General features: G+C 38.5%; 1 protein-coding gene across 1 annotated transcript in view; it reads right to left on the reverse strand.

The window, feature by feature from the left end:
- Positions 1-1,118: 1,118 nt before the first annotated feature.
- Positions 1,119-25,191, reverse strand: part of pinx1 (PIN2 (TERF1) interacting telomerase inhibitor 1) — a 61,316-nt gene continuing 37,243 nt past the window's right edge. The window contains exon 7 of the mRNA XM_078399442.1: positions 1,119-3,340. Within this exon, the coding sequence (XP_078255568.1) occupies positions 3,053-3,340 (288 nt within the window). The 3' untranslated portion in view covers positions 1,119-3,052. The remainder of the gene's footprint in view (positions 3,341-25,191) is intronic.

Consider the following 25,191-nt stretch of genomic DNA (forward strand, 5'->3'; position numbering starts at 1 on the left):
AAACAGATCAGAACTGGGATAGAAAACAAACTAGCTTGCGGTAACAGAAGTGGTGGAGGGTTGGATAGAAAAAAGAGCATCTCTGATTGGCTGTGACCAAACGTGTTAATGTGGCTTAAACTCATATTTTACATTTTTCTCTGTGCTGCTCGTTGCAAAGTTGTGGAATATGCCCAGCAGGCTAGAATGTACTAGAAGAAAATGGGAGGAAAAATTAGCTTAAATTATAGATGGATGACTTGCAGAAATGTCCGATATTAACATACAAGTGGTTCTGCTACAAAGCATGTTTTCATCGATTGGATATAACATGATTGATGAATTAGGGAACACTATTTGCATATTGTACGCCTAATTGGTTATAACATAATTTTTATTGGGAACTTGAGAACCGCTTTAAAGTTACTTTGGAAATTGACAAGCGGGGAAAACTTCTTTGGGGTAAAAAAAGTTAAGTGGTGTTTCCACGTGACTTCCTGCAGTAACCAGCCACCATTGTCTCTTTTAGCAAAGCAGCTGCTATTTCAATTGGGGTCGGTTATTGAAATTGACACTTAATAGATTATTAAACAATGTAACAGAGCCTTTAGTATGTTTAGTTCTATAAATAAACTTATCGCTTTTATTTTGGCTTTATTTTGAAAATCCTATAGGAAAAAATAACTTTGTTACGACAAGTCTGAAACACTCTAGCCTTAGAACCCTTTTCCCCCTTGCACATAATTATTTTTATAAAGCAATTTTCGAAAACAACGTTTCTTCAAAGTACACTCTTGGGTTATAACACAACTACATAAAGAAAGTGAGTTTCATAAAGTTGTTAAATTGGAATTTGTTAAGAGTCCAGAAGGCTGTGCAGAATGCCCAGATGGAAAATGATGTCAGGTGCCCAAAGCTTACATAAGGCCTAATTGTAGCAGTGTAGGCTACTGACATGAGTTGGAGAGGATGAAGAATTAAAGTGGCCAACAACTGGAATCTTAGGGTCACTTCTGCAGACTAATTGCTCTGCAGAGCACCTACAATCACCAATGCTTTCTCCAATGCAGTAGTCTACTTGATTGAGATCACTACAATGAATAGAGTATCATCTTCCAATTTTGAATTGAATTAAATTGAATATTTTATTAGCCTAGTATGTATATATACAACAAATTTGCCTTGGTGCTTTGCCCGCAAGTAACAACACGATATACAGTAAACAATTAGAAATAAAACATTATAATTTAAACACGTGAAGAATGAAACAAAATACCAGAGCACAAGGAGTCTACAGACTTTTTTGTCTGTTGAGTAGAGCTATTGCTCGTGGGAAAAAAAGCTGTTTTTATGTCTGGCTGTGGTGGCTTAACAGTCCAGAATCGCTTTCCAGAGGGAAGTGCTTCAAAGAGTTTGTGACCAGGGTGAGAGAGGTCAGAGAGGATCTTACCCACTCTCTTCCTGGCCCTTGCAGTGTACAGTTTGTCAATGGGGGGCAGGTTGCAGCCAACATCCTTCTCGGCTGATCGAATCAGGTGCTGCAGCCTCCGGATGTTATGCTTGGTGGCTGAGCCAAACCAAACCATGATGAAGAAGGTGAGAACAGACTCACCTTTTGTACTCATAACTGTCAGGAATAGATACATGAAATTTAAATTTCCTTTAGAAGTAATCAATAAATTTGTGAATGCAGTGCATCAGAACATATTAATTATCTTTTAACTAACCAATAATCTCTGCCTGAAAGTCAACGGCAAGTGCATGGTGTTCTGCTGTAACATGATTGCCCTATTATTATGCAGGCCAAATTGGTTATAATGTGATTTCTATCAGGAACCAGAAGGCCACTTTAAAGTATCTTTGGAAATTGACAAGTAACAAAATAGCTATCTTGGAAAACAGTCCAGAGTATTCCACAACCTCCAACAGTAATCAGACACATTGTCTTTTATGAACACTGTCTGTCAGTTTCACTGCACTTGGCCATTGAAATTGGCAAGAATCACTTCTATTGATACTTGTGCAATGATACCCTATTAAAGAATGTAATGTACAGATTTTTGCTCGCAATATCAAAAAAAAACTTCTGCAGGAGTATGAAGAAGGGTTCTGACCTGAAACGTCACCTATCTATGTTCTCCAATGATCTGCCTGACCTGCTGAGTTACACCAGCACTTTGTAAATTTTTTAAATAAATAAACCTGTAGTTATTAAAAGGACCGAAAACTTAGTTATTGTGATTCAAAAAATTCTTGAGCCTTCTCTTTTCCCCCATTGGCAATTGTTTTCTAACAATTTTTAGGACACGTGGTTTCTTAGAAACACAGCTATTGTGTTATAGCAGGCCAAACAGTAACATTAAATATTTAGTACTTGGAGGACCCAGCTGAGAATTAAGCGGGATTTATTTTTTATGTAAATGAGGCTGCAGCGATTTGGGTGGTGAAAAGGGAGTGGTATTTGAACCAAATTTTCTTCCATTGCAAAAATAATTTGATTCTAAACACAATAAACTAGGGGGAAAGATTATGTAGTTCTGCATTACCAAAGCATGTCAATATTTATTTAGTGTATGTTTAGCAGTGATGTACAGTGATGCATTTGCTGGTCAATACAAGGCATTTAAATAAAAACAAAATATATTAAACATCGTAAATACTCAATTCAGAGAAACATGTTTATTAACATGACTAAACTCTTAAATAGTTTCTCAGCATTTATTAATTTTCTTTGCAATTATAAAAAAACACAGATGGCTTTTACTGTAAAATGTGTTCCTGCAGATTTCAAATTTTGTTTATTTCTAATTGCAGGGTCTGTGAAACCTCTCATTCACTCATCAATTTGCCATTATATTAATCATCGTCAATTTGCAACTTCTGCTCATTTTGTTTCCCTAACGTATTTACTGATGTGTGCTAAACAACCCGAACCTCCTACAATTCAGCTGCAATACATGTGGCAACATTGGATGTTTCATTTTGCTTTCTTTCTTGACTTTTTACACTGATAATTTTCCTTAATTTGATTGTCCTCTGCCAATACATTATTTTTGTCTCTTTCATTTTTTACTCATTTTCTGAATATGGGTGGTTCAATAAAGTCACAACTCTCCTCAATGATTCTGTTCTGCTTTTTCTTTTTGGTTTTAATTTTCACTTCAGAGGACTGCATTTCATTTCCTATAAATTCCTGGGCAGCAGTGGCTTGCTGAATCTCTTGCACTGCTTTACGGTTTGTGAGCTGTGCCATCCTACTGGCAAAATATTCCTGCACTGTCAGGGGACTGGTCACAGTATTAATTTCAACGTTAGGTTCCGAGGCTTTTGGGTTCTCAATAGTAGGTAAGTTGTCATTGTCCTGAAAAATATAACCATACATCATAAAATACATACATGCTGCATTTCTTATCTTATCAAAATATCCACAAATAGATTACTATGAATGTAGTTTGACACCTACACCATTGAATGCATTTATAGGAACATCTAGGTTATTGACAGTTGCATGAGTGGAACATGTAAAAAATAATTGGTTCCAATGCTCATTTATCATAGTCATAGAGTGATAAAGTGTGGAAACAGGCCCTTCTGCCCAACTTGTCCACACTGGCCAACATGTCCCAGGTACACGAGTCCCAGCTACACGAGCCCCACCTGCCGGTGTTTAGTCCATATCCCTCCAAACTTGTCCTATCCATGTACCTGTCTGACTGTTTCTTAAACGTTGGGATAGTCCCAGCCTCAACTACCTCCTATGGCAGTTCGTTCCATACATCCATCACCCTTTGTGTGAAAAAGTTACCCCTCAGATTCCTATTAAATCTTTTCCCCTTTACCTTGAACCTATGTCCTCTGGTCCTCGATTTCCCCACTCTGGGCAAGAGATTCTGTGCATCTACCCGATCTATTCCTCTCATGATTTTATACACCTAAATAAGATCACCCCTGATTCTCTTGCGCTCTAAGGAATAGAGAGAGACCCAGCCTACTCAACCTCACCCTATAGCTCAGACCCTCTAGTCCTGGCAACATCCTCGTAAATCTTCTCTGAACCCTTTCAAGCTCGACAATATCTTTCCTATAACATGGTGCCCAGAACTGAACACAATACTCTAAATGCGGTCTCATCAACGTCTTATACAACTGCAACATGACCTCCCAACTTATATACTCAATACTCTGATGAAGGCCAATGTGCCAAAAGCCTTTTTGGCCACCTTATCTACCTGCAACTCAACCTTCAAGGAACCATGCACCTGCACTCCTAGATCCCCCTGCTCTGCAACACTCTCCAGAGGCCTACCATTCACTGTGTAGGTCCTGCCCTATTATTTATGCTTAAATTGCATTATTGATTTACTTGTGTATGAGCAATAAATTATTATTGGAAAAATAATAGATTTTGAATAGTGGAAGCATTCATCAGGTTAGCTAATATTGTGGGAGAGAAAAAAACATTTAAAATTAATAGGCTTTTCATCTGCACTGGAAGAATCATGGAAGAGCTTTTAAGCACATATACAAGTACAAGTTAAAAGTTTTGGGCGGAGTGGGTGGAAGAGCAACAGGGAAGCTAGAGCTTGTCAAAAGGTGATCATCAGACAGGATGGTTGTGTTCAGCAAACTATTTGTGCTGGCTTCCCCAGTGTATCTCTAGCGCGATGAGCTATAAATGGCACTGATGCTAGATTGCATGGTGCAGGTTTTCCTCCCCACACAGTCCAATTACAATGAAAAGGTCAAATGTGATTACATTGGGGATTGTGGGCAAGATTTGTGAATTCTGCACTTCCTGTTGTAGGTTATCTAATTTCACTACACATGTATACGACTGCAGACATGAGCAGGGACATCTAGTGTTCATAATTTTCATTTTGTGTGTGCATGGCTACACTTTACAGGAGCCCTTCCACCATGTATAAGTTTCACAATTTTTCTGAAATTTGCTTCAGTGTGAACTACAAATATCACGTGTTAGTATTGGGAATTCAATTCATATAGGTATTATTTAATGTCGGTTAACAGCTTTCCTCTGCTCCTAAACTAGCATCTACCAGGTTAATCCTAGGACTGACAAACAGGGACCAATGACTAACCTGCAGATGCCAATCCTTGAATAGAATGTCCATTGGGTCCTCCATGAATGCATTGTTTGATATAAATTTCTAGACAAACATTGTTCACAATCCAACTGACATAGGAAACAATGCCACTTTGGGATAGTTATAACTCTTTAAGTGAAAAAGTGGCAGATTCACTTTACTTGTACTCAGAGAGCAAGAATGGAAAAGGGAAAATTCGCACATTTACAAAAGTATGAACCACAGAAGGTGGAGATTATTGAAGATCTTCCAAAGTTCCCAAGACTCTGGAATAATCCAGTGAATTGGAAAGTAGAAAAGATAATTGCACAATACAGGAAGGAAGGAGAGATTAAAAAAAGGCATCATAAACCTGTTAGCTGGAAAATGCTCATCACAGGTTAACCCAATCATCTCTAGGATCATTCTTGTAAAGAGTTTTTACCACTCGTAAGTATTTAAGATTAAACTTGTTGTTACAAGGATATTTAGACTAACCTTTTTCTGGTGAGGTTCGTGCAACTTAGTTTAGTAACTAAAAACAAATTGCTTATAAGATAAGTATTGATCCATTTTCTCGAGCTGGGTTATTACACTAACTCTACAATGAATGAAAATTTCAATGCTAATTCTTTCCTGTTCAGTCCCAGGATGTTGCTAAAGTTGCCAAGTGGCTGACATTAAATATTGCAATATTGTATATAAGTTTTTGATTTTATCCTTGCACCCGTTTGATTCTTTAGGAATAAATAAAACATGCAAATCAAGTTTGAAAACAAAGTCACAAATGCAAACATAAACAAAGAATTATACTAAAATATAACATTGAAAACAGCAGATAACATAATGAAAAAACATGCTCGCATTTACCTTCTTTAGATGTACTAGCACATAATGCCAATTACCAATGTTTTTCAAAGATGAGTATCTCAGAAGGGCATAGGGCACTGCATGATGCATGTTTAAAATGCTAATTGCCCACATCAGGTTGAAAACAATAAATGGGTAAATCTGATGGGAGATTTTTGCTGTTGTTGACCTACTGCAGGACTCAGTAGTTTCAAAGACTGATCTACCTTAATAAGACAGAGATATCCTGAGTAAACAAGGTTTTGGATGGGATTAGTAGAAGGTTTAAATTATGAGCCAAACCTCTACTTTTCATTCATTCGGTTTTCACCATTTACTGTAACTGTGCCAAAGTCAGCATACATAACAAAAGAACAAAGATAAAAAGGTATCAAACAGGAGCGAGGGGGAGCTGAAGCATGTGTTATTCACAAATTGCATGGTCTTCATATCAGGAAGAACTCAGAGAAAATACTACTAACTAATATTTTTAAAAGACTAAGAACTTCTTAGTCATGTGAAAAATGTGTATGTCTGTTTAGCAGGAGAAGCTATATTAGGAAATAGGAAAATGCCTAAGATGTTAAACATTTTGGGTTGATTTTCACAGCAGAAGGCAATAATACTTGAAATTATATGAACCAAATGTGTAGTAAGAGTGAGAAACTAAAAATGATGGCAAAAAATTAATGGGATTAAGAGCTGACAAGAGTACCTGACGCCTCACATGCTGGAATCTTGGATCGCTACAAAATAAAGTGGATGCATTTAGTGGTGGTGTTACAATAATTCATAAATTCTGGTTAAGTTCTATGTACACCAACACAATTAGAGGAAAAAAACAGGAGAACAGCAAACCAGTTTTCTTGTGAGAATTGTCCAAATAATTCTGGCCTCCATTCCTACTGTATTGACATGCTAACATAGAAAATATTAGAATGATTAGGAATCAATGAGTGAATGTATAATTTCATTCAGGGAAATGATGCTTAAGATTTTTGAGTATATATCAAGCATCAGTAGATGTAGTAATAGTTAGATTTTCAAAATACATTTTTATGATGACATGAAAGATTGATGGGGCTCATGGGCTTGGGTAAGGTCTAAGTATGATGGAGAAAAAAATGAGGGAAGAGAGAGAGGAGGGGTCTTTCTGCTGCAAAGGCAGTGGTTGAACTTGTAATTCAAACAGTCCTGGCTATAGATCAAAGGAGCCCAGACTCAGAATTCACCCCCAGACCAATTTTTCTCCCCTGCCCAGCAGCAGGAGGTAGAGACAAGGCTGTTAAATATCAGATGGTCAGGTTTGATCGGTTTTTGTTCTCACTCCTGCAAATGTCAGGCCACATGTTATCCAGGGAAGATATAGTCCAAGTTCTTTCTCCTGTTAGTGGGCAACAATAATTCTCAGCTTTACTCGATAAGAGGAGTTAAAAGAGAATAGTGGAGGAAAAATCTCAACATAACTTTGACTTATTATTTTCCAGGACACAAAGATACAAAAAACTTCCCCTCTCTCTCCTATTTTCCACCAGAGAGGGAGATTTTCTGCAATTATTTTGGATTTATATATTCCTACTGTCACTCATCTTTTATTCAATGCCCCTCTCCCAATCATCAGCAACATCATCCATTTCCTGAGCTTGTTACAACTTTGGCCTGAACATCAACAAAAAAGCTGGTCTCCATTGGTGAGGAGAGGGTGACTTCTTTTGACAGCAGGGGGCCCTGGTAAAACTGAAGTCAGTTGATGACAGGTGCATTGCACTGGCCTGACTTAGAGGGACAAAAAGCGCCTGCAGTTGTTGAAATCCAATCCAAGCAGTTCATGTATATCGTTAAATGATTGTTTCCACAACGTTTTGATTCAAGGAATTATTTCTATTTTTGTATTAGTGAATATTAATTCAAACACCTGCGTTTGGACCTAAATATCAGAAATGGTCAAAGAATCCATAAATCATTGACCAGATTCTCGAGTTTCACCTGTAAAAGCATATCCTTCATCCTGTCGTGCCTAAAAGCAAATTGTTCAACCTATACAAATCTAATCATCCATGCATGTAAATCAAATTATATACATATCATTACTTTTCCAGCAAGCTGGTTTTAGAAATCCAACAATAGCATTTAGAATCTTTTTTTACTTTAAAATTAGATCATTTGGAAGTTGTGTTGAATACAGAATTCAACAACTTTGCAACTAAATTTAAGAGCTTCATTGTGAATGCTTCACTACAAATCAGATATTTTTCTGACTAAACAACAGAATTCTATCATGAATATGATTATTAAGTTAGTACTTGAAGTTTATAAATAAATGACCAATTTGTTTTAATGTGCTCATAATACACCAAACCACGAGTATAGAGATGCTATAAACTTGAATAATTTTTACGACCTTAAATTAGAAAAACTTTGCGACATATAAATTTGAATTAAAAAGTTAAGTTCAGGCATAACAGCAAGAAATTCAAACAATCCATTACCAGTGATTTGTATACAACAGTCCAAAAAGTTAGCAGAGAAACAGAAATAGAATGAAAGCCAAAAAAGCTCTTTGGCATTAGTTACACAACAGTAGTCGTTTTGATCTCTGATACAGTAACTCCAGTAGTATTTACCTAAATTTATGGGAATATTGGAACTCATGCTCTACTGGACACACAACCACTGGGGCATGGAGACAGGTAGCTCCATGCTTCCCTCCTGTTGAACAAATTTCTGACTGATGAATGTGGGATATTTAAAGCGATCAGTGACCAGCTGGGAAACTAGAAGATTTGAAAGATACTAGACCAAGTGGACCCTTTGGACCCAAACCTCTCCTGCATTGTGGCAGCACCGTCTCCTCCCCTCCCTCCAGCCCCCCCCCCCCCCTCTTCTCCCCCCCCCCCCCCACTCCATCCCCCTCAACCCCCCTTATCCCACCTCCCCTCCTCCCTCCCTCCCTGAGAGATAGATTTAAATTTTAAAATGTGAACAACTATAAAAATATAACTGATTTCAATTAAACTTCTTCCATTAGCACCAAAGGGAGGGTGAGTAAGGTGGGCCTAAAATTGTCACGCTATCGTGTACCATTTTGGCTGTAGTTCAGAAATAAACAAACAAGAGTTTTAGTATATAGATATCTACGAACCAAAAGCATAATTGTAAATGTGCAAATGGAACATTTGCATAATTGTTGTTTTAGGATCTTTTTAGTAATCGTGAAGATTATTAACTTACGGGTATGTTCAAGGTATCAGGATTTACAACATGCCTTCCTTAAAAATTGAACTTGACTAATCATTTTTGTTGTGTCTGTGCAGAGATCAGAGATATGATTCTCCACCAACTCCACAAGAACAGGCTTTATCTTGGACTCAACTGATGCAATGAACTGAAACAGTCAAGACTTCCAATCAGAATTGCTGCCAAAAATGTAGTCCCATTTGCCTACATTCGGCTCATAGCCCTATGAACCTTTCCAATCGGACTACCATTTAAGTGAAAAAGTTGCCCCCGAGGTCCCCCTTAAATTTTTTCTCTCTTATCTAAGCCTATGGTCTCTAGCTTTCGAACCCTCTACCCTGGGAAAAAGACTGACCGTTTATCCATTTCCCTCATGATCCCTCAATAAGGTCATCACTCAGCATCCTACACTCCAAAGAAAAAAGTCCCAGTCTATCCAATGACACCACCATTGTTGGACGAAATACAGATGGTGATGAGTCAGAGTATAGAAGTGAGATCGTCCGATTGACCAAATGGTGTCAGCACAATAACCTGGCCCTCAATATCAGTAAGACCAATGAACTGATAGTGGACTTTGGAAGAGGAAGGATGAAGACCCACAATCCTGTTTATATCAATGGGACGATGGTGGAGTCAAAAACGTCAAATTCTTAGGCGTGCATATTTCCGAAGATCTTTCCTGGACCCAGCCCTCTGATGCAATTATAAAGAAAGCACATCAATGCCTCTACTTTCTAAGAAAATTACGGAGATTTGGTATGTCAGAGAGCATTCGCTTGAACTTCTACAGGTGTGCAGTAGAGAGCATATTGACTGGTTGCATCAAGGCCTGGTTCGGCAACTTGAATGCCCAGGAGTGAAGAAGACTGCAAAAAGTCCATCACCGGCTCTGACATCCCCACCATCGAAAGGATTTACCGGAGTCGCTGCCTCAAAAAGCCAGCGAGCATAATCAGAGACCCACACCACCCTGGCCACACACTCATTTCACCCCTGCCATCGGGAAGAAGGTACAGGAGCCTGAGAATTGTAACATCCAGGTTCAGGAACAGCTTCTTCCCAAAAGCCATTCGGCTATTAAACACTGCAACCTCAAATAAACTCTGAATTACATAGACTATTATTGTTATTATTGCACTATTATTGGTTTTTTTGCGTGTACGTTTGTGTGTGTGTATGTATATATATGATGTATACAGATGTGTATTTGTGAGTATGTGTATATATACACCCGCTGAACTTTTTCTCTCTCTCGTTATTATATTGTTTACAGTGTACTATGTTTACATATTCTGTTATGCTGCTGCAAGTAAGGATTTCATTGTTCATAGGACATATGACAATAAAACACTCTTGACTCTCTTGACATGAAGCAGGATTGTTTCAAGGTTGGAGTTAAAGCTATGTCCACTGATAAGAAGAGCACATTGGTTCTATATCGGACTGAGCCAAAGAATATTCATTGTTGCTGCAGGGTTAGTCGTTGTGACCTCGGTTACCTGATTCTTAAAGGCAAAACAGATCCCATTACGAAGAAAAGTAAAAGGGATACCACATGCAGTTCATCTTTCTGGTCATATCAAAATTGGAAAACTATAGAAGTTTTGAAGAAAAAAAATGGTGGTGGAGAAAAAGGTTCTCCACAAAAGAAATAGGATGAAAGATAGCAGATCAGGCAAAAAAACATAAATGATGCATCTGAAGGGCATTTAAATGGTAATAGGATATTATTGAATGAAATTACTGAATTCAAATGGAGTCTGAAGTGTGACTATCCCAAAAATGAAGAGCAGTCCCTTGAACTCACACTGAGATTCACCAGAGTTCAGAGTGAACATGAATTGTGATTCGATCCCCAGGATCATGCCTATGTGCTGAACAAAGATGCTTTAGAAAGCATTCCCATATTCCACATTTAATTTACCACAGACACCAGTCTGCTTCGCCTACAACATGTAGAATAGCGGCACAAGATCTCCACCCATCTGCCAATCTACCCCATCACCTCTATCCACCTGTCACTTGCCAGGTGATGTCCCTGTACCTCTCTTTTCCAGCATTCTCCTCCCTATTCCATCAGTCTAAAGAAGGTTCCCACCTTCAAATGTTGTCTGTCCATTTCCCTCCACAAATGCTGCCTGACAAGTAAAGATCCTCCGCCGCTTTTTTTTTTTTCCAATTCAAACATGTTCCAGATAACTGAAACCAAGACAGTATGAAGGGATATGGCAAAGTTGTTCTCCATCACTGTACTTGAAGAGATGTTTGTGACAGATTGATAACAATTGAATAGCGAACCAGGTTTTGGGGAGGAAACATATTTTGGGAATACTGAAACGGGGTAAAATCAGTTTAAAATTGTTACCAAACTGGGAGAAGGAACTAATGAATGTGGAGGGTGGGATTGTGAAAAATGTGGACATAAGTCTGGGGCCTGGGGCGGAAATAAGAAATATTTCACATTTCATATGAAGAAGCAATTATAGTGAGGGTCCATATAGATTCCCGTAGTAATAGGTTTCATTTGGAGGAAGTGAATAGAGTTAAAAGAGAATTTGTTTATGCAAAAACAATAGGACAAACAGAAGAGAGTGTCAGATGAGGATTAATTTAATCTCTGTTCTAAAAGGCAGAAGGCCTTGGGCTGTTCTCGTCAGTGATGAATTTGGAGAGGGAAGGAACATCCGGAGTAAAAATGAAACGATTAGGGTCAGTAAACTGGAATACTATTCGGTGTGTCCCAGATATCGCCAACAAGATGGACACTTACGATAACATATATTTCTGAATAATGCAAAAATACTCTGCAATGATTAGTTAACCTGTCTAGTTTAAAATAACTGTTAAGTACATGGCAGGGGAATTCCTAAGTACCATTTAACATAAGGTGAGATATGCTACAGCACAATTTTGCATCACTAAGTTTCACTATTTCACTTATGAAAGCAAAGCTAAAAATCATTAGAGTAATGTCAGTATGTCCTAGCTACAATATATTCAATGTTACTGGTACAATTATTGTTTTGCGTTATAGTATACAGAATTACCGAAAATGTCTTTAATGTTCAGTTAACATGTTGGAAATGTCTGTTCCAGAATGTTTAAACCATTTTGTAATGGAGGCCATTATTAATCTCCTTTAATGCACATATTTAACACAAACAAAAAAATTAAACATTGTAGTCCCACGTTAATCCTAGAAAATATAAATTTTAAAATGTTTAACTTTTGCCTGCTGCAGTGTTAACCCAGTACAGATTCATGGGAGAATAAGCAGGAGGAAGGGGCTGGAGCAAATGGGAAAGCAAGGGAGGTGGGGAGAAAGGTTGTGGGGCAGAGGCAGAAAACGTGTGCGAGATTCAGGGGAAAGAGGACATGGCAATGGCCTGACCACTGCTAAACTTACATTTGTCCTCTGGCACCTGGATTCGGCTCCTTTGCTGAATGCTGGTGATGGATTTGATTTGCCAGCTGCTCCTCAACCTTTGACCACAGAGCTGCACTGGTTCCCCAGCATCCCAAACTGTTGGGAGCTGCTCTCTCTCGGAGTCCGCAGAGAGATCTTCCTGGATCTAAATCTCATCAGTATTGACTCACTGTTCAAGTTGTCCTAAAACTGATTTAATTCATTTGAGACTTGTTCATTCACCAACATTTGCAACAAATGAGGGAATGGAGATAAGGGTCATATCAAACCGATCCAGACCACGTATCACTCTCTCAACAAGGTGTTAAGGGATGAATTAATATTATACTGGATTAGATACTGCGTACTTGCTGAGGGAGTAGGGATAGATGTGTTACCAAACTGAATTAGAGCAAGTCACAAGCAGCAAGGCTTCTTGCTCCTATCTCGTTTTTCTCCATCTAATCACAATAAACTATTTTATTAAATTAGATTTGCTGTTGGTATAACTAATCTATTTCATAATGGTCAACATGATAGGCCAAAGGAAATCAAGGATGCGGCAGAGGGCAGAATTAAATAAATATACAAGGGCTCATGTTCATAAGTCACAGGAGCAGAATTGGGCCGTTCGACCCATCGAGTCTACTCCACCATTCAATCATGGCTGATTTATTTTTCCCTTTCAACCCCATTCTCCAGCCTGGATTGTAGAAAAGCAAAACACCACAGATTTCAGAAACATGAAATACTCAGTATTTTTGGAAAGAGTTGTAGACTTAACATTTCAGGACTTAACCTTTCATCAATATTACCAAATAATTATTTTTCTGCAAAAAGGTCCATGAACCCTTTTCTCCTTAAATATTGCCTGACTTGCCAAGTATCTTTAGCACTTTGATTTTATCTCCAGGATGTACAACCAGAAGAGGTTACAGAACCAGGAAGAGAAAATCCAGAAATTATATAGGTAAAACACCTCCATTGGCTGATTCGTTTAATGATAAACATCAGTAATTGATTATTTATCATTGTTAACAGTGCAATTAAAACAGCAATCCACTGGCAACTAATTTTCTTTAAATCATTTTGAAAACCAGCTCTTCAGTTTTTGTTTATTTCACTCTCCACACTGTCATACAAAGAAACTGTTTATCGAGGCCGCACAAAAAAAATCAGCTGAAAAACATTGTGCCAATGTTCTAAATCAAAAATATAATAAGTTTCCAAGATAGAAATGTATCAAGGGCATCATTATTGTCTTGGCTAGAAACATATTTTAAGTTAGTTTAGGATCACAAATTCAGTCCAATCCTTCAACATATTCATCAACCCATTTCAAATTCCCATATTTAGACATATGATCAATTTTAGCTATTTTGGATTCATAACCTATAATATAACATTTTTACTGCAAGACTAAAAGATAAATCCATCTTCTCGCAACATTCCCCTCCAAACAACATTTTGTGTATTTGACAGGCATTATTCTGCAGTATAGCTACTTAAAATGCAAGTTGTTCCATTAAAAATAATTATTCAACTAAATGTCTAATTTGAAAAATTTGGCACTGTTTGTAGGATAAAAACCAATGTCAAGATATATCACAATATTTTTTTAAATATCCATTTTAGGGTGAAAAATTATGAAATGCCTCAATTATTTTCTACCAGGTACAGCTGAAAACAACAAAATGAACAGATAAAATTGATGTGCAATGGGAAAATGACTGACAAATCTCTCAAGCTGCTTAATAGGATTTGCATTAAACCGATGCTTTAAAATTTACAGATGTCACATTTATTTGACTGGCGCAGAAGATAACACATCTAAAACTTGCAGAGAACTTTTGAATATCCTAGATAGAATAGAACAGCCCTCGAAAATTGTAACTATTAATAATTTAAAGCTATCTCAGTTAAGATACCAACATGTTATCGATAAATGTTTTTGCCAGTTAACTACAAGTTATATAAAGTTGGAGCACAAGTTCAGTAGAAGTATTGTGGCATCAGTTTTCTTCCTGTACCTGAAAAAGTTCAATGTAGCAACGATTTAATACCTGCAGCAGAAAGGAGAAAGCATCATCTGCAATCTGCCTTCACGTAAACTCAAGTAAAAAAATTATTAAGTATTTGTGATATATGAATTCGGGAACAATCCATTTATCAATAGGCTGGTTTACCTCTTCAGCCTGGTCCCTCAAGCCAAGCGCCATGTCATTCCCCTTTGACTGATTAATTAACCAATCACAGGACATTTTTCACAGGGAGCAGGATGGTTTATTTCAGCTAATGTTCAGTCTCTAATGGTGACACGTTACAGCTAACTCTGCTTTCTGGTCGGATAAACTGAAGGAACAAAGGGCTGCCGATAAATCAAAGCCTCTCCCTTCGGCTCTGCAGTGGAGCTTAACAAAGCCCCAAGGAACAGGTAGCTGGGGCAAGTCTCCGCCAAGAAACTGCCACAACTGTCCGATTAAAAGTGGTTTTTCCTCGGCTTTCAGATGTAGATCAGTCATCTACTGTGAATAATTGTTACTATAAAGAGTAGAAACCAAGAAAAAATCCAGATATGGCTCCTCTCGCAATGAACAGAAAGGGGGTAAAGCATTTCAATTTTTGCCAATGTCGCATTGTTGAGAAAAATGCTGCTGACCATTGCAGCAAAATGTGAGGGTGGTTAATATCACTGCCTCAATGAGGCAGTTATGGAAGGAAATATTCCCTGTGCATAAGCAAAGCCCAATAAAAGTGAAAGGTTCAGAAAAGATACACCCAGAAACATTGTTTACCTGATGGGAAAACAAGGGGAACTATGTTTTTGTTGTTTAAGTGAAGAATGTCAGTAGATATCTTTGGGAGCTTCGAGCATTTGCCACGTTGCTGTCTCACTAGAAAGCTTGTTACCGATTACTGCTCCTGAGGTTTTTATAGGATGCCCACACTACATCCAGCTTAATCTTTGATTTTTAAGCTCATCTCGAGACTCCAGAAATATATAGCGAAATAATTCAGCTCTTCACCATAGTCAGAAAAATTTAATGCAAATTTAACATCAACTGAAATGTAAATTATTAAACGTTGACTGAAAGAATAATTAAAATACATTCAGAATTTCTTAAACTCGAAACCGCTCGTGTAGGAAGAATCACAATGTAAGAGGACTCCAGTAGGTAATTATTTACGCAAATTATATGACCAGGCTGCTTCATTGTTTATTTTAGATTTTTGTTTAAAATCCTCGCCGACCAGCGACCCCCCCACACTAACACTATCCTACACACTAGGGACAATTTACAATTGTACCAAGTCAATTAGCCTACAAACTTGTACGCTTTCGGAGTGTGGGAGGCAAGCAGAGATCGCGGAGAAAACCCGCGTAGGTCACGGGGAGAACGTAGAAACTCTGTACAGACAAGCATCCGTAGTCAGGATCGAACCTGGGTCTCTGGCGCTGCAAGGCAGCAACTCTATCGCTGTTGCACCTGCCGCTCTTTTTTGTTTCTGTTTAGAGTCAGTTGTACAGCGTGGAAGCAGGCAGACCAAGATGCCCCATCGATGCTAGTCTCATCTACCTGTGTTTATTGCAAATGTAAACCAGATATATTACAAAAACAAATTACAAATGACATTTAATCACACCACTACAACTTACTTTGCTATAACATTTTTAATTATCCCTCGATAATGCTTTTCATAAACTCTCTGATCAATATCAGTTTATTCACTTCTGCACAGCTAACTTCACAGGAACAAAAGGAATAGCCTGATAGGGTGAGACTGGATGAATTAATGTGACCGTTAGGGGGCACTTAAAATGTGATTAAACTTTTTTGTTTGTTTTAGTTTAGTTTAGATACAGGCCCGTCGACCTATCAAATCAGCACCGACCAACTCACCCTTGCACTATTTCCATCCTAGACACAGGGGACAGTTTACAGAAGCCAATTAACCTGCAAACCTGCAATGTTTGAAATGTGGGAGGAAATCAGAGCATCCAGATGAAAACCTATGCGGTCACAGGAAGAGCCTAAAACTCTGTGCAGAGAGTATCCATAGTCAGGATCGAATTCTGGGACTGTAACTCTACAGCTGCGCCAATGTGCCGCCCCATACACTCTACTTGTCGCAAATGGCAAGGCTATTGTACATGCTCAGCATATTCTCTTTTAATGAAAGATATCCTCCATTTGTCAGGCTATCAGATAAGTGATTTTTTAATGCTGTAATTATTGAATAAATTGTTTAATAAATGAAATATTCCAAATCAAAACTCAGTTATATGCAAGTATGCTTTATTTTTTTACAAGTAGAGGCATGGCATGTAGCCTTAATTTGTTGCTGTGGGCGGATACATGGCAGATGCAGTTTAATGTAGATAAGTGTGAGGTTATTCACTTTGGAAGTAAGAATAGAAAGGCAGATTATTATCTGAATGGTGTCAAGTTAGGAAGAGGGGATGTTCAACGAGATCTGGGTGTCCTAGTGCATCAGTCACTGAAAGGAAGCATGCAGGTACAGCAGGCAGTGAAGAAAGCCAATGGAATGTTGGCCTTCGTAACAAGAGGAGTTGAGTATAGGAGCAGAGAGGTCCTTCTACAGTTGTACCGGGCCCTGGTGAGACCGCACCTGGAGTACTGTGTGCAGTTTTGGTCTCCAAATTTGAGGAAGGATATTCTTGCTATTGAGGGCGTGCAGCGTAGGTTCACTAGGTTGATTCCCGGAATGGCGGGACTGTCGTATGTTGAAAGGCTGGAGCAATTAGGCTTGTATACACTGGAATTTAGAAGGATGAGGGGGGATCTTATTGAAACATATAAGATAATTAGGGGATTGGACACATTAGAGGCAGGAAACATGTTCCCAATGTTGGGGGAGTCCAGAACAAGGGGCCACAGTTTAAGAATAAGGGGTAGGCCATTTAGAACGGAGATGAGGAAGAACTTTTTCAGTCAGAGAGTGGTGAAGGTGTGGAATTCTCTGCCTCAGAAGGCAGTGGAGGCCAGTTCGTTGGATGCTTTCAAGAGAGAGCTGGATAGAGCTCTTAAGGATAGCGGAGTGAGGGGGTATGGGGAGAAGGCAGGAACGGGGTACTGATTGAGAGTGATCAGCCATGATCGCATTGAATGGCAGTGCCGGCTCGAAGGGCTGAATGGCCTACTCCTGCACCTATTGTCTATTGTCTATTGTCTATTGTTACTGTCAACACCTTGAAGCACTATTGGTTTAACTAATATAGAACGGATGCAATTAAGAAGGCCAACCTACATTCCTGACAGATTAATAAAGAAATGCTATAAAAGAACAAATAAATTTGGTACTTTTAAATTAACAAACACCACAATCATCTTTAATCTGTTTGTAAAACTCCAGGATTGAGTAAATGGCTCCCTCTACTGCTCACAAGTCAATATGCAAAACTAGCTACAAAACCAATCCACCAAATCATCTTTGCAGAGCCAGAGAATCATACAGCCCCGAGAGACCCTTTGGCCCAACATGTTCATGCCAACCAAGTTGCCCTATCTAAGCTAGTCTCATTTGCCCATACTTGGGCCATATCCCTCAACTGTTCCTATCCATGTACCATGTATCCATCAATCCAAATGACTTTAAAATGTTGTTATTGTATCCTGTATTCATCTATCACTTGCCAGACTTAACACCGCCCCCACCTCTCTTCCAGCTTTCTCCCACCCCCCCCCCCCACCATAAGGGGAGGATCCAACCTGCAACGTCACCCATTCATGTTCTTAGTAGATGCTGCGTGACCCACTCAGTTACTCCACCACTTTGCGACTTTTTTTTTGTAAACCAGCGTCTGCATTTCTTTATGTCTGCCTCAACTAGTTTTTCTGGCTGTTTGTTCCATATACACACCACAATCTATGTGGAAATATTTGCCCCTCAAGTTCCGATTAAATCTTTCCCCTCTTACTTTAAACCCATGCCCTTCTATGTACAAAAAGACTAAAATACTAAATTCAGTCGCAATCCATTCTTATATTTTCCTCAACTAATGTTTAGCAAATAGAAGGGCTGATATGCCTATGACTCAAACCTATTAATTCATCAAATAAAACTAGCTACCGACATAGCCAAACAATCCTTTTGGAGTTATCACCTGATAGTTACTTTTTTTTGTTGATTAAGCTAGAACAATGCTGGAATCAAATGTCACACTCAAGGGGCTTCCAAAATACTCAATGAATGTAATTTATTATTTTTGCTCTGTATGGCAGTTCCATAATGAAGGAACACATTCTCGGGTGTATTCAATTCCATTAAGAAGCATTAATCTAAAATTAATAATGCATCTATAGTGGAATAATAATGGAGTTTAATACAGAGAAGTGTGAGGTGTTGCATTTTGCGAGGTCTAACAAGGACGGGACCTACACAGTGAATGGTAGGCCTCTGGGAAGTGTTATCGAGCAGAGGGATCGAGGAGTGCAGGTGCATGGTTCCTTGAAAGTCGAGTTGCAGGTAGATAAGGTGGTCAAAAGGCTTTTGGCACATTGGCCTTCTTCAGTCATAGTATTGAGTATAGATGTTAGGAGGTCATGTTGCAGTTGTATTAGAACTGTATTAGAAACGCTGTTGCGTTGGTGAGACTGCACTTAGAATATTGTGTTCAGTTCTGGGTACCATGTTATAGGAAAGATATTGTCAAGCTTGAAAGGGTTCAGAGAAGATTTACGAGGATGTTGCCAGGACTAGAGGGCGTGAGCTATAGGGAGAGGTTGAGTAGGTTGGGTCTCTATTCCTTGGAGTGCAGGAGTATGAGGGCTGATCTTATCGAGGTGCATAAAATCACAAGAGGAATAGATCGGGTAGATGCACAGAGACTCTTGCCCAGAGTAGGGGAAATCGAGGACCTGAGGACGTAAGTTCAAGGTGAAGGGGAAAAGATTTAATAGGAATCTGAGGGGTACCTTTTTCACACAGAGGGTGGTGGGAGTGTGGAACAAGCTGCCACAGGAGGTAGTTGAGGCTGGGACTATCCCAATGTTTAAGAAACAGTTAAACAGGTACATGGATAGGACAGGTTTGGAGGGATATGGACCAAGCGCAGGCAGGTGGGACTAGTGTAGCTGGGACATGTTGGCTGGTGTGGGCAAGTTGGGCCGAAAGGCCTGTTTCCACACTGTATCACTCCATGACTCGATGACTCTATCTATGCAGATTGTAATCTAGGAAACACACATGCTGATTTCTATTGCATCACATCTGTTTTTAATAGTTCTAATTCTAATTCTACTTCTAATAAATCTGATTAACTTTGCAATTAAAAAATGTGGGTACTGTTGTAATAAATGTGATTACCAATGTGATTACATCTGCTATTTCTCATTATGAAGATAAAAAGATTTTAGCACTGTGGTTGCCTTATACATGGGTTGCTCCAAATCAATCAATGAACATAAGAGTCAAGAAGTTATAATGCAACTCTACAGGACTTTGGTTAGGCCACATCTGAAGTATTGCATGCAGTTCTGGTAGTCCCATTACAGGAAAGATGTGGAGACTTTTGAGAGGGTGCAGAGGTTGACCAGAATGCTGCCTGGATTAGAGGGTTTCAGCAACAGGGAGAGGTTGGATAGACTTGGATTTTATTTTTTGGAACATCGGAGGTTGAGGGGAGACGATTGAGGTATGTAAAATTATGAGAGGCATGGATAGGGTAGATAGTCAGAATATTTTTTCCCAGAGTGAAAATGATGAACATTAGAGAGCACTGCTATAAGGTGAGAGGGGGAAGGTTTACTGGAGATGTGTGGTGTAAATTTTGTTTTTACAGAATGGTAAAGGCCTGGAAACATTAAATAGCACTCTTTTTATATTTCTGGAGTGCAGCTCCTGTAGACAACTAGACGAAAAATGGCTATTGCTCCATAAAGTTGAGGGCAGAGCAGGGAGAGTGATTAGCAGAGGACGATAAATCTTCATTTCTTAAAAATTAAGGCAGTTAATAATCAGTCAGTTACAATAGATGTCAAATTAATGGGAAAAAAGATTAAAAAAGGCAATTATCAAGGCTGTTGTATTTGTGCATTAGAGAAGTCAAATTCAGATGGCTTTTTATTACGCAGAATGTTCTGATATTTTACTTATTGTATTCCATTGATTTTCCATTTCCCCAAAGAGACTATAAATCACTGTCCAGGATAATAATTTCTCATACAATAAATAGGAAGCTAGCATGACTAATAAGAATGCACAGCTGAATTCCACACATTTGGTCTTGTATAGAAATTATAAATAAAAACATAACACTTCATAATCACAACTTAATGCTTCCTTCTTTCCTTTTGTTTCAGTTAGATGTATTATTGAATTTGCAAATCCCTCCAAGGATTTCACATACAATTTAAAGGGGATGTCTATTTTTAAAATGGGTAGATTTATTCAACAAATATTTGCAATTTGCTTTAATAACAATAATGGCCAAAGTGGATATTTCCTGCAGTCCCATGCTTAAACACCTTACTGTAAATTTTCAACATCATTTCACATTGACTGCACAATCAAAATGAAAAGAGTCACATAAACCAAAATTATTATTTTTTTGCTTAATTGAGCAATAGAAGATACTTTTTATTCAATTGCTTGACTTTCAGCTATACAGGCAAAAGTATAAGGGTCAAAATACCCTACATGCTCCTGATTAGAGAAGAGAGAAAAAACTCCATTTAAACAAGAATACTTGTCAAGCTAAGCCCATTAGGCTGAAGGCTAACTGACTCAGATGCAAACTTTGTCAATTAGCAGTAGTGGTCAGCACCACATTGTAGTATATGGATACGAAAACTGAAAGATTAAACAATTGTACATTTCTGACCACAAGAAATCAATGTTTATTTTCCTGTGCTTAATATGGTACAGCCAATGCAGATTTGCTGACAGCAAAGTGTATCCAAGTAACCAATGGGTTATTTTATAGAATTTAAGTGTTGACAGAAGTACAGTATTAGACAGTCTACATAATGTTTGAAAAGTCATTTGATATAGTCCCACAAAGCAAAGATTTGGAAAATAAGTATTAAAGAGTTATCGTGCCTTGAACTGTCTGAGGGGCAAGACAATAAAGATGCATGTGTTTTTGTTATGGGAGAGAAGCAAGCAAATGGATCTCCCAAGGATTAGTATTAGGACAATTCTTTCTTTTTAAAACTACCCTTGATTTGAGTATAAATCGTATGATTCTGAACTTTGTGGATGATACGAAATAGCGAAAGGATAATAGCAGTTTTGTAAAATGAGCAGATGCATGAAGAATGCAACTCAATTAGAACTAATATGAAGAACTCATGGCAGCACAGTGGCGCAGTGGTAGAGTTACTGCTTTACAGCGCCACAAACCTCGATTCGATCTTGACCACAGGTGCTTCTGTGTGAAATTTGTACATCCTCCCTGTGACCACGGAGGGTTTTCTCCAGGTGCTCCGGTTTCCTCTCACATTCCAAAGACGTGTAGGTTTATAGGATGTGTAAGAAAGAACTGCAGATGCTGGTTTAAACCAAAGATAGGGACAAAAAGCCGGAGTAACTCAGCAGGATAGGCAGCATCTCTGGAGAGAAGGAATGTGTGACGTTTCAGGTCGAGACCCTTATTCAGCTTTTTGTGAATCTATTAGGTTTGCAGGTTAATTGGCTTCTGTAAATTGTCCCTAGTGTGTAGGATAAAAGTAGTGTATGGGTGATCGCTGGTCGGCGTTAACTCAGTGGGCCTGTTCCACACTGTATCTCTAAACTAAACTAATGGACTTCAAAAGGGAAACAACATGAAGCGGCAGTAAAAGATAAATAGTACTAATTTTAAGATGGGGATACAACAGAAGGGAAATCTCAAACACACATCCATAAATCCTTGAAGGTAACATTGGTAGTTCAGAAAGCATGTGGAATGCCTTGTAAGTAAGAGTAGCAAATGCCAAAAACGGGAACCAGGCTGAACCTTTGCAAATCACTAATTAAGCAGATAGAGAACCGTGTACAATTTCTGGGTATCAGTCTTCATCAAAAAGCCTTGGAATAGTTTAATACTACCATGTATTCAAATACTACCATGGAAGTTTTTCAGTTATGGGGCAAGATTGGTGAAGTTGAGATGATCTGGTCTTAGAATAAAAAAGACTAAGGAGAGAGATAATAGATATTCAAATTCAGTTCGTTATTGATGGAGTAAGATGGAAAAAAACACTTATCATGTAAAAGTGTATATGGAGACCATAAAATTAAAATGATACTTTTTCAAAGGGTGGCATAATCTGTTTTCACAAGCATTCAAGGGAATTGAATATTGTAAGACTAGGATGACTAATTTGGATAGCTCTTTCAAAGAGGTGCGCACACAACTGGTTGATTGACCTTCTATGTTGCAGGGTTCATTTGTTTTAATCGTGGGAAATCTGAGATGTTTCAAGGCAACGTCTCATTTAATTTTACCATTTGTAAATCTTGACCAAGTGGCATAAATGTGTCTGGATGCTGCTCTTAATGAGAAGTCTTGTAAATAAAACAGAAAATCATAGTACATCAGTTTTTCTTTTGATTTCTCCAGTAACAGACATCCAAAACCTAAGCTACTATTTTTTAAACTGCAATTATCTAATGTATTTATATTTTATTTATAGTTGTTTATATTCAACAAATGAATGTTATTATCATTTATTCTATATCAATTAGATTATTTGAAATCTTGGAAGAGCAAAGCATCTGCTATTGATGCTTCTACAAAATAAAACTGGGTATCTGGAAAACTTAGGTGAATTTCACCTTCTGTTACACAATGACGTTATTTTCCCACATGCTAGATTTTTAAACTTTTTTTTTGTCTCAGCCATCAGGTTATGAATCTATACTCTGCTCACAGAAACTTAATTTATCCCATTGAGGAGATTGTCATAAAATTCGTATATTGGCAATATTTGTCGACTAAGAGAATAATATGCCATTAATTTTGTATCCAAACATCTATATCTATATACTAAATCTCTTGTTTGTTTGTTCCTGAATTACAGGCAAAATGGTACACGATAGCGCAACAATTTTAGGCCCACCTTACTCACCGCCATCCCTTTCGTGCTAATGGAAGAAGTCTCATTGAAATCGGTGTTATATTTTTAAAGGTATTCACATTTTAAAGTTTGTGGGGGGGATATGGGGGGTTGAGGGGGGATGGAGTGGGTGAGTGGGGGGGGAGTGAGGGAGGGGAGGGTGCTAGACCAATACAGGAGACTCTTTGGGTCCACGCCTCGCTCTGGCTGCAGCGCTGGCGGCACGGGGCCGAGGTGGCACCCGTCAGTTGGAGAGGGTTGCAAGGCCTGCAGGATCATCAGTTCGGGGAGGGTTGCCCCAGGAGAGGCCCGCAGGAGAGATTTGGACCCAACGGGTCCACCATACTCTAGTTTTAAAATAAACCTACATTGGAAGTACAAGTTTTGCACTTCCACTATCTGAGCATTGAGCTCCAGGTTGTTGCAATGGCAACAGGACACCAGCAGAACATGGACACATTTGCACTAAGCTATATTGCCTTCGCAAATGAACAGCGTGCCTTTTTCCAGACTCATGAAAGATGAGATGCTCATGGGTCAAAGCTTGAGCACCTATAATATTTTCATTACTACCTATCAAACTGTACTTCCACAATGTCACATTAAAGGAAGAAACACCCAAATCAAAAGTGTTAACACACATTAAGGGAGACCCAATGGTGTAGTGATAGAGCCTCTGCCTTACAGTGCCAGAGACATGGGTTTGATCTTGACTACAGGTGTTTGTCTGTACAGAGGTTGTATGTTTTCCCCACCATCTTGTGGGTTTTCTTGCAGATCTTCGGTTTCTACCCAAAGACATATAGGTTAATTGATTTGGTATAAATGTAAATTGTCCTAGTGCGTGTAGGATAGTGTTAGTGGGTGGGATCGCTGGTCAGTGCGGACTTGGTGGGCCGTAGGGCCAGTTTCCACGCTGTATCTCCAAACTAAACTCATGTTTTATTTATATCTTATGTAAACAAAATTTGAATGCGTGTTAAATCTCCTTTTCATTATTACAGATTTATAAAGGTTCTTGATTAGTAAGGGTGTCAAAGGTTATGGGGAGAAGGGAGGAAAATGGGGTTGAGCGAGAAAGATGATCAGCCATGATTGAATGGCGGAGTTGACCCAATGGGCTGTATGGCCTAATTCTGCACCTATGACAATGAACATAAATAAATACTGTGGAGAACAAAATTAAATAGAATTACATAATAGATGAACAAAAACATAAAACCAGTTTCAATGTTCTTTACTGCTGTAGGAGCTCCTCTGCAATAACGTGATTTTACTTGGTTAGTGTCAGGAAAAGCATCAACAGATTTCAATGCAATCCTCGTATATATATTTTTTTAATTCATTCAGCTGATCAGAGCTAACATACTGTATACACTATACAGCTGGATTTAAGTGCTTGAGATTGTTAGATTGCACTCCTGACAGTGTTTCATTTCAACAACAAACTTGCCATGCCAGCAAAATTAAGTGGAGCAGACAATGAAGGAATTATTGCAGTAGTTTACTTGTTTTTATTTCTAAAAACAACCTGTCTCAGCTGATAGTTCAACGTCAATTGTATTCTTCC

The sequence above is a fragment of the Rhinoraja longicauda genome, chromosome 5 (assembly GCF_053455715.1).
Source record: "Rhinoraja longicauda isolate Sanriku21f chromosome 5, sRhiLon1.1, whole genome shotgun sequence".
In the NCBI taxonomy this organism is placed as follows: Eukaryota; Metazoa; Chordata; class Chondrichthyes; order Rajiformes; family Arhynchobatidae; genus Rhinoraja; species Rhinoraja longicauda.